The sequence below is a fragment of the Protomyctophum bolini genome, assembly GCF_963924005.1.
Source record: "Protomyctophum bolini genome assembly, chromosome: 13".
Taxonomy (NCBI): Eukaryota; Metazoa; Chordata; class Actinopteri; order Myctophiformes; family Myctophidae; genus Protomyctophum; species Protomyctophum bolini.
Genome location: NC_137874.1, coordinates 44,457,125 through 44,468,011, shown reverse-complemented (window position 1 = coordinate 44,468,011; position 10,887 = coordinate 44,457,125). Strand labels below are relative to the sequence as shown.

Sequence of the window (10,887 nt, the reverse complement as noted above, 5' to 3'; positions counted from 1 at the left end):
TCCCACACAATATCTGGACCAGTCTCACTACAACATGGTGGTGTTACGGTGAACTTGGTGACCTGCTGAAATGTGTGACCATGGTGTAGACAATGACAACACGTCAGTGTCTGAATGTAAATCATTGCAGTTTGTTTATTCTCAGAGTTCAACCTAGCCTGACCTGTGTTATTCAATCAGGACACACATTAAGTTATGCAAGTAAGTAAGTTGTATGAAGTCCACAGTATAGAATACATTATAGAGCATATACATATTTATATGACTTACACTATTACATTTAATTATGTACTTAAATTCTCTTACTTACTTACTATCGCTCCTTTCCATGGAGCATAGGCCGTTGACTACAGTTCGCCAGAGTCCTCCATCCTGGGCCTTCTGTTCCAGCCGTTTCCTGGGACTTAAATTCTCTGTTATTTAGAGTTCATACCATGTTGGTATGTTCTGACGTCAAGGAATGACGCTGAAATAACACTTATAAAGGGGTAGGGTTATATACGTTTTTTTTTTTTACTCCTTTCCGAACATATAAAGAAAAAACTATTATCATAATACTTGCGGCGAGTGAGGCTTGTTTTTTGTTTGTTTTGTGAACATTCTTTTATTTGTTCTATATTGCACTTAATTTGATCATGTTCGGAATAAAGTTTTCATTAATTAATTAATTCATAACAGACTATCTATTGAAACTATGCATATATACAATAGAGTGCTGTGTCTACATAAAATGCTATCTTTACGGGCTGAGATTCTGAGAGGTTTTCAGACTATGGTGGAAGAATGGGAGTGAGTCTGTAGTTCTGACTGCAATGGGAAGTTCATTCCATAATTTAGATTGGGAGTGAGTCTGTAGTTCTGACTGCAATGGGAAGTTCATTCCATAGTTTAGATTGGGAGTGAGTCTGTAGTTCTGACTGCAATGGGAAGTTCATTCCATAGTTTAGATTGGGAGTGAGTCTGTAGTTCTGACTGCAATGGGAAGTTCATTCCATAGTTTAGATTGGGAGTGAGTCTGTAGTTCTGACTGCAATGGGAAGTTCATTCCATAGTTTAGATTGGGAGTGAGTCTGTAGTTCTGACTGCAATGGGAAGTTCATTCCATAGTTTAGATTGGGAGTGAGTCTGTAGTTCTGACTGCAATGGGAAGTTCATTCTATAGTTTAGATTGGGAGTGAGTCTGTAGTTCTGACTGCAATGGGAAGTTCATTCCATAGTTTAGATTGGGAGTGAGTCTGTAGTTCTGACTGTAATGGTAAAGTGTAGGAGCCAAAGAGTGCTTACGGCTCATTCAGTCTGGATTGAACCACCGGAGCTGAAATAACGTTGAGCGGTGGTGAGTAACTTGGTGCCACGCTGTGAGCTTGTAGATCTCTGAAAAAAAGTGTAATAATGCTTTGGGAAAGTAGACAGACAGACAGACAGGCTGACAGACAGACAGACAGACAGGCTGACAGACAGACAGACAGACAGACAGACAGACAGACAGACAGACAGACAGACAGACAGACAGACAGACAGACAGACAGACAGACAGACAGACAGACGGATAGATATATAGATAAACAAGTCTTTTTTTTATTCTCGTCTTTTTACACATTATTTGTTATTAAAAAAAAGAAATAAAGGGACATTACAACTTAAACCAGAAAACCATTAATTTAACACGAATGTCTCCTTTTTTTTCAACTGTACTTTGTTTTTTTGTATAGTACTATAGTATAGTAAGTATAATTCACAACAAAGCATTTAATGTACATTTAAAATGACGACTGTTCATTATGCAGAAACAATGAGTTAACACAATCTGTGCCGACGTGGAGATTCCTCGTCATCAGCTACTAAACTGTCGAGAATCTGGTCACTCCTTGATTTCTATAACAGTTTCACTGCTGATCACGACAACATTCCGACAGGCTCTTGTTTTCATCGTTTAATTCGCTGTTTTTTGATCACTTTTAAAAGATGCATGGTTTCCGTCGGACACGGTAGGACACGTTTGGATCACGTGACCGGGAAAAAACGACATCAGTCCCACTGGATTCCTAGGGCTGATGGGAAACGGAGGATTCCTAGGGGCTGATGGGAAACGGAGGATTCCTAGGGGCTGATGGGAAACGGAGGATTCCCAGGGGCTGATTGGAAATGGAGGCGCAAAGCAGAGTCAACGAGAGGCAGTGGCGGCGCCCGGGTCTCCCAGTTCCTGTTCCTGTTCCTGTTGTTGTTGTCGGGACAGTGGAATATATTCGGACAGAATTACAAACGACTGGAATATATTCAGGCGGATGTTCGTGAAACGGACCTACATATAGTGACTCTTCAACGGTTAGTGAAACACTCGCCTGTTTCACTGTTCACTTGTTTCACCGTCAACCAGCGGGCGTTCGTTTCACCGTCAACCAGGGGGCGTTCGTTTCACCGTCAACCAGGGGGCGTTCGTTTCACCGTCAACCAGCGGGCGTTCGTTTCACCGTCAACCAGGGGGCGTTCGTTTCACCGTCAACCAGCGGGCGTTCGTTTCACCGTCAACCAGCGGGCGTTCGTTTCACCGTCAACCAGGGGGCGTTCGTTTCACCGTCAACCAGGGGGCGTTCGTTTCACCGTCAACCAGGGGGCGTTCGTTTCAACACGAGGCTCGGGTGCGTTCATTTCAACACAAGGTTCGGGTACGTTCGTTTCAACACGAGGCTCGGGTGCGTTCGTTTCAACACGAGGCTCGGGTGCATTCATTTCAACACGAGTTTCGGGTGCGTTCGTTTCAACACAAGGTTCGGGTTAGTTCGTTTCAACACGAGGCTCGGGTGCGTTCGTTTCAACACCAGGCTCGGGTGCGTTCGTTTCAACACCAGGCTCGGGTGCGTTCGTTTCAACACCAGGTTCATTTTATCTACATAAAAAAGGGGGATTGTGTTTTCTACTCAGTGGTAGTTAGAGAGAAAGACAGTTCAGTTCTGCCGTCTGTCAGCAGGGGGTGCCGTTTCTACCTCTTCTCTTGTTCCAGTCCTTGTTTTTACCACTTGCCCCTCTTGCCCCAGGCCTTGGGGCAGTTGTTCTACCACTTGCCCCTCTTGCTCCAGTCCTTGGGGGTGAAGTGGAGACATTTGGGGTCGATGCGGAGGTGTCTTTTCTGCATGGCTCGCTCATGTCCGTCTACGATGTCCTCCGAGAGCGTCAGGATGTACTGGCCCTAAAAACACAATACAAACACACTGTTAAGCCCTATAGCGCCCCCTAGAGGAGACTCTTGTTATCCCATTTAGACCCGAGGGCGGTTCTACAAATGCCTTCTAAATGTTCCGCAGTCAACCCGTTAATTAGTCTCACCTTGTAGTAGTTGATCAGGTTAATTAATCTCACCTTGTAGTAGTTGATCAGGTTCATTAATCTCACCTTGTAGTAGTTGATCAGGTTCATTAATCTCACCTTGTAGTAGTTGATCAGGTTCATTAATCTCACCTTGTAGTAGTTGATCAGGTTCATTAATCTCACCTTGTAGTAGTTGATCAGGTTCATTAATCTCACCTTGTAGTAGTTGATCAGGTTAATTAATCTCACCTTGTAGTAGTTGATCAGGTTAATTAATCTCACCTTGTAGTAGTTGATCAGGTTAATTAATCTCACCTTGTAGTAGTTGATCAGGTTAATTAACCTCACCTTGTAGTAGTTGATCAGGTTAATTAATCTCACCTTGTAGTAGTTGATCAGGTTAATTAATCTCACCTTGTAGTAGTTGATCAGGTTAATTAACCTCACCTTGTAGTAGTTGATCAGGTTAATTAATCTCACCTTGTAGTAGTTGATCAGGTTAATTAATCTCACCTTGTAGTAGTTGATCAGGTTCAGGTACTGAAGTGTAGAGATGACGTCTTCTTTCTTTACGCTGGTGATTTCACTGATTTCACTGATGGCAGAAAGACAACATCACTGATTTCACTGATGGCAGAAAGACAACATCACTGATTTCACTGATTTAACGAGGGTCCAAGGAAGCTTCCATATGAAACAGAGATTCTCAAGCTTTTGAATTTCAAGTTTTACAAACATTGGTCTACAGACTTCGTGCAGAGATAGTTTTATAAGCATTGATTCAGACGTGCGTGTGTGAGCGCCTGCTGTGCTGTGTCATGCGTGTGTGAGGGGCGTGCGTGTGTGTGTGTGTGTGTGCGTGAGCGTACATACTTGATGGTGATCTGGGGCCTCTCTCCGTTGTCCGGTTTGAGGTCCATGAGGATCTCCAGGATGGTTTGAGACCAGTAGGACCGATACGACAGCAGACCCAGGTCTGAGAGAGGCTTCTCCGGAGTCCCTGTTTTACCCTCCACCTTAGAGAGCTCATAACCTGAAGATAACCACAATACTATTAACTCTCCACCTTAGAGAGCTCATAACCTGAAGATAACCACAATATTATTAACAATATTATTAACTAGGGAGGTGTTACTGAACTCTATGAGCAGTACAGCGCCCCCTAGAGGTAGGGAGGTGTTACTTACTGAACTCGATGAGGAGTTTTCCGTAGCCTCTCCGTTGGTACGGAGGCAGGGTGAGGATACACGCCACGTTGTAGTCTTCTGTCGACTCTTTTTCCTGCACACGCACACACCCATACATGCACACCCGCACACACACACGCACGCACGCACGCACACAGGCACGCACGACGCACGACACGCACACACGCACAGCATTCATTTTGTCGGTTAAAACTATGACCACAACCTTTTTTTCCCACTGAAGAAAGCTACATAAAAATTATAAATGAAATAAAATGGTGCATTTATATAGCACTTTTATTCAAAGCACTTTACATCGAGTGTGTGTGAATAATGCACACCTTTACATAGATTGTGTATTACATTCCCACACTCACACACACACACACACACACACACACACCTTTACATAGATTGTGCATTACATTCCCACACACACACACACACACACACACACACCTTTACATAGATTGTGTATTACATTCCCACACTCACACACACACACACCTTTACATAGATTGTGTATTACATTCCCACACTCACACACACACACACCTTTACATAGATTGTGCATTACATTCCCACACACACACGCACACACACACACACACACACACACACAGTCACACACACACACACACACACACACAGACAGCACAGGCACACCTTCGCGCACAGCCGGGGACAGAGGAAGCTGACGCCCGACGTCATTCCGGCTTTTCAGACAGCTGGTGGATGGAAAAGAAGCTCCGGGAACCTCTAACTCTGTGGGAGGAGCCCACAGGGATCGAACCGGGAACCTCACGGTTTTCCCAACCGGCCACTCTACCCCTGACCACGAGCGGCCTTTAAAAATAAATATTTGTACATTCTAAAGAGGGTAAAAGCAGTTCAGAGTAATGTGTGTACCTATGACGTATTTATAATAGTATAAAATATTTGTACAATGGAGAAGTATTTATAATAGTATATAATATTTGTACCTTGGAGAAGTATTCAACTGGAGTAATATTAACCCATTTAGACCCAAGGATGATTCTAAACAGTTTTCTGAAAAACCCCCATGTTTTATGTCAGTCATGTTCATGTCAAGGACGCCCAAGATTAAAATGTAATTGGCCGCCGAGCCCCATCTGAGAATATGTGGTTCCCACCCAGGGCTCGAGATTAACGGCGTCAAGGGTTCAAGGGTTCAAGGTGTTTTATTGTCACATAGATGTACAGGTACAGCATTGTGAAAAACTTTCGTTGGGTGATGCTCCACAATACACATAAGTAAAAATTTAAATAACAGTATAGTATAAAAGTTTTAAAAGTTTTAAAAGGTTTTAAAGGACTGTCTACAAGGCCGTAATACCACGGAATGTTCAATGTTCATTTAGGCTTATTGAGCAGTCTCACAGCCTGAGGGATGAAGCTGTTCTTCAGTCTGTTCGTGTTGGCTTTGATACTTTGGTACCTCTTCCCCCGAGGGCAGCAGCCTGAAACAACCTGTATGGGGGTGTGTGTGTGGGGTCCTTAATGATCCTCAGGGACTTCCTGAGGCATCTCTGAGTGTACAGTTCCTCCATGCTGGGCAGCCGACACCCAGTGATACGCTCGGCTGAGCGCACCACCCTTCTGAGGGCCTTGTGGTCCCCGACGCCCCCGGGGGCCTATAAAACATCTATTTGGGAGGTAAAGGTATCTCATTCGGGACGGTTTCGGGACTAGTCACTAGGAGCGCTCGTCTAAAGACTCTGGGAGCGCTCGCTGTCTGCAGTGTCGTCAGTCAGACGAGAACACAGCACCATTCACCCCAAAATAATCAAGAAGCCGCTTGTATGGCTTTTGCCCCGTGCGTGGGACATTTAGATTAAAAATTATCGGTTGGAAGCGTTGATAAAGGCATGATTTTGTGCTATAATAGCGCAGGGAAACGTTCCATGTAGACATGGGGCTATACAACAACTTTTAACGTTTTAAATTAAAAAAACGTTTTTGGAATTGTTCTTATTTTTTTTAGGTTTTCTAATCTCAATTGCACCCGAAAAACATTAGATAGATTTTCTGTTATCTGGGGTTTTCTGGCTCAAACAGGTGCTCTGATTTGCCGGCAGTTTGTGATGTAAGAGCCTGCAAATCCCATATATGTCAATGGGATTTGCCAGCAGATGTCCCCTAACCCTAACCCTAGATGTCCACAGAGCTACGTTATAACGGCGTTAAGGGTCCCATAATGGGGCTAATGTCAGTCGGACTTGGACCCACGTGACGTCGGTCCCAACCCACAGTCCACACCGGCCCAGATAAAACGGTTATGGCACATTAAATATTATGTTGGTATTGTTGGTCTATCCTTTAACCCATTCTGACCGGGCACCCATTTTGGTGTTAGCATCATGTTATGCTTTACCTATTGAAAAATAGCAGATCTACAAGCTCATAGCGCGCCACCGAGTGGCGCGATACGAGCTTGTAGGTCTGCTATTTTTGAAAAATTCGAAGAACGACTGACATTTTTAGAATCTGATCTCAGGTCAGAATGGGTTCATCAGACCAGTGTGTGTCCAGTGGAAACCTCGTATGAATCTGATCTCAGGTCAGAATGGGTTAAAGCAACAGATGTTTTCTAATGATCAGGTTGTTCTGGAATTGCGGCCCCCAACCCTGTGGAATGCAGTATGCACTCCCCAAAACGCATTGATCGTATTCCTTCGTCTAGTGTTCCCCCTAATAAAGTTGGTTTTATTTGTTTTCTCATGCCACCCATGTAAAGCACATTTGAGTATTCATATATAGACTACCTGCAGGGCTGCACTTGTTTTAAACGAGATGTTTTAAACAAGTTGTTTATCTGTTAAGTAGCCTGGCACACAACCTTTTATAAGCTCATGTATAGTCACTATTCATTTATTCACTGCTATACCAAAGTCCATTTGAAAATAAATATCGCTGTTCTCAGGTCGAATATTGATGTGATTAAAATTGTATTAATTCATTACAAGGCCTATAATTAATTTGATTAACAAAATTAATATTTTCAATCTAGTCCCAGCCCTCTGGGAGCATTTTGACTAAATCAGTGTATTTTCTCTACAGGGAGGGGGGTCCCAGAAGCAAAGATTTGAGTTAAAAACTAATATATATTCTTAACCCATTCTGACCTGAGATCAGATTCGTACGAGGTTTTCCACCGGACACACACTGGTCTGATTAACCCATTCTGACCTGAGATCAGATTCTGAAAATGTCAGTCTTTCTTCGATTTTTCAAAAATAGCAGACCTACAAGCTCGTAGCGCGCCACTCGGTGGCGCGCTATGAGCTTGTAGATCTGCTATTTTTCAATAGCTAAAGCATAACATGATGCTAACTCCAAAATGGGTTCCCGGTCTGAATGGGTTAAAGAATATATATTCAAAGATGTGCGCTACATTTTCACACTTTTCTTTCCAAAAATAGCAGACCTACAAGCTCATAGCTATGAGCTTGTAGATCTGCTATTTTCCCCAATAGCTAAAGCATAACATAATGCTTAAAACACCGAAACCTAGTTCCCACCCTGAACGGAGAAGTATTAAAATACAAGCACAGAGTATTAATACCTTGGAGAAGTATCCCACGATGTGGAATCCTTTGGCGTCGTACTCCGTCATGACGTAGAACAGGAAGGGGTCGGTGTCGTAGTACAGCGTCTTGTGGTCCAGGAAGCACTTGGCCAGTAAACACAGGTTCTGGGAATAGGTCTGGAAACACACATCACATGACCTTAAACACAGGCTCTGATAGGTCTGGAACACACATCACATGTCCTGAACACACACATCACATGTCCTACGTCACACGTAGGCCTGACATCATGTCCTACGTCACACGTAGGCCCGCTAACCTATATAAGTGCTGACCCACACAGTAGGACTGCGTTCCTTCAAGTCATTCATTCAAGGTATTCAGGACTGCATTCTTTTACAGAGAGAAACCTATAAACTACTGTGAGAAATGCTTTGTTGGACGGTGCACCTAAAAGGGCTTCCTTTTGCTGCTGTAGCAGTGGACCACAAAGTGTACTGCTTTAGAGGAGACTTCGAGACTATCGAGTCAGAGCGTCGGACTGAAGTGCATGTCTTCAACACACTGTCTTTATGCTGGACCGAGTTGCCCCCAGAGACACCTGGAAGAGGACAACGCCCCCTACAGGTTCACCCCATGACCACCAGACCCACAGCTGTGCTGATCGACCCTTTCATCTACATCTGGGGGGGATTGACTGACACAGGGAACTACAGCAAGGTGCTTTATGCATTTGATGTCGACGACCACAGAATGCTCACACCCAAGGTTTCTGGGACCATTCCAGAGGGGAGGGAAGGCCACTCAGCCTGTGTTGTTGGGAAGGTCATGTTTATCCATGGAGGAATCAACTGGACTGGACATACTAATGACCTCTACAAGTTGGACACCACCACGATGGTCTGGGCTTTAATTAACCTCAGAGGAACTACACAAGGTCACTCTGCCTCCATCATTGGGACAAAGATGTTTGTATTTGGGGGCTATAAGGGTCAGAACTACAACACCATCAGAGTGTTTGACACAGAGACCAACAGCTGGCTGGACACACCTTCTCCACAGCTTGTTCCAGAAGGACGTTATTATCATTCAGCATTTACCTACAATGGAGAGCTGTACATAATTGGTGGCCGTGGCTGGAACCATTACCAGACCTTAAATGATGTGTGGAAATTCAGTCCAGAGACCTTCTCCTGGAAGAAGGTTGAGCCCAAGGGGAAACACCCACATGGGATGACTAAGATGTGCTGTTGCATGGTGGGAGATCGTATCATCCTCTTTGGAGCAGACAACAGACCAGGTGACCTGTATGTCTTAGACTTCAGTCCTAGCCTCAAGACATTATGCAAGCTGGCAGTTATTCAGTACGGTCTGGAGCAGTCTGAACTCCCACACAACATCAGGTGGGAACTGGCAGCCATGACTACCAACAGCCAATAGGAACTGGCAGCCATGACAACCAACAGCCAATAGGAAAAATAAAATAAAAACAAATTGGAAAATGTTTTCTGTAGAATTGAGAAAAAACAGGAGTGGGCCCATAAAGGACACAGCAGGGGCTATGAGAGGACATAGGAGCACATAGGGGCGACTGTGGCTCAAGAGGTAGAGCAGGTCGTCCAATGATCCATGGGTCGGCGGTTCGAATCCCGGCTCCTTCTGTCTACATGTGGAAGTGTCCTTGGGCAAGACACTGAACCCCAAAATGCTCCCGATGTGCTGGTTGGTACCTTGCATGGCTTCCGCCGCAATCGGTGTATGCATGTGTGTGTGAATGGGAGAATGTAATGCACAATCTATGTAAAGCGCCTTGGATAAAGGCATCCAAAAAAATGTGTCACTCTCTCGGTTCTGCACCGCTTGCTGGAGAAGTATATATCACTGTCGAGGGCAGCGCCACTAATCTCCTCCCCACGCCCCCCACACACACCAGAGAGAGAGAGAGAGAGAGAGAGAGAGAGAGACGAACGCATAGGCAATCAAGACCATTAATGACAGCTGTGTAGGGTTGAGGATTGCGTGATGATTCTAGTCATGGATTCAGTCATGGATTACTTTGTTGGAACTCGTCTGATGGAATAACTTTTAATGACCTGGGGCTGCGTCAAGACGAGTGGAGAGTCACAACGTAGGTTAATTAATGCTCATTTATTAATATAATAATGCTGCCCAGCTGAATATACACAGACACAAATCTACACTTCACTGTTTTTTGACCTGATGGTCTGATATGAATGAAATAAATACTTTTAATGTGCTCCTGCTACAAGTAGAAAGGACAACTATAACTTATCAAAATGATAATATATTCATCTGGTTATGTCGCCCGCCGAATATAAAGATGGACCTCCGTTCTACACTTTGTCAGTTGTCATTTATGCTTGTAGATCAGCCGTTTTGGGCGCTTTGCTCATGTTGCTGCCGTGTCGGGTCAGACTAGCTCCCGTTGCATTGAGCGTTCAGCCTAGTGTCAATTGAATGTTGTAGTACTCGTCTCAAAGTATCGGGCCCCGGTTCCGATACCGAGTACGAGTACTTTAGGCTAGTATGATGATATGATTGTTAAACATTTCAGTAAGTGATTTTATTAAGTGTATGAAAGTAGAAAAATAGAAAAGTTTTAAAAACGCAATAGACAAAGTAGTGTGTTAACACCCATTGGCTCCAAGGCCAAACAAATAAGGTCCCCCTAACTTTTGGGACAATAATATAGTATCCAAAATCTAACGGTTTAAAAATATCTTTGAAAAACCACAGAAAGCTTAACATGAAAACGTTACACGTAGGCCTGACATCATGTCTACGTCACACGTAGGCCCGCTAACCTATATAAGTGCTGACCC

The 10,887-nt window shown here is 44.1% G+C and overlaps 1 protein-coding gene across 1 annotated transcript in view; it reads right to left on the bottom strand.

The window, feature by feature from the left end:
- Positions 1-1,725: 1,725 nt before the first annotated feature.
- Positions 1,726-10,887, bottom strand: part of LOC308326957 (histone acetyltransferase KAT5-like) — a 43,566-nt gene continuing 34,404 nt past the window's right edge. The window contains exons 10-14 of the mRNA XM_080780052.1: positions 8,080-8,220; positions 4,494-4,587; positions 4,180-4,339; positions 3,820-3,901; positions 1,726-3,187 (exon numbers count right to left, since the gene is read on the bottom strand). Of these exons, the coding sequence (XP_080636178.1) occupies positions 3,053-3,187; positions 3,820-3,901; positions 4,180-4,339; positions 4,494-4,587; positions 8,080-8,220 (612 nt within the window). The 3' untranslated portion in view covers positions 1,726-3,052. The remainder of the gene's footprint in view (positions 3,188-3,819; positions 3,902-4,179; positions 4,340-4,493; positions 4,588-8,079; positions 8,221-10,887) is intronic.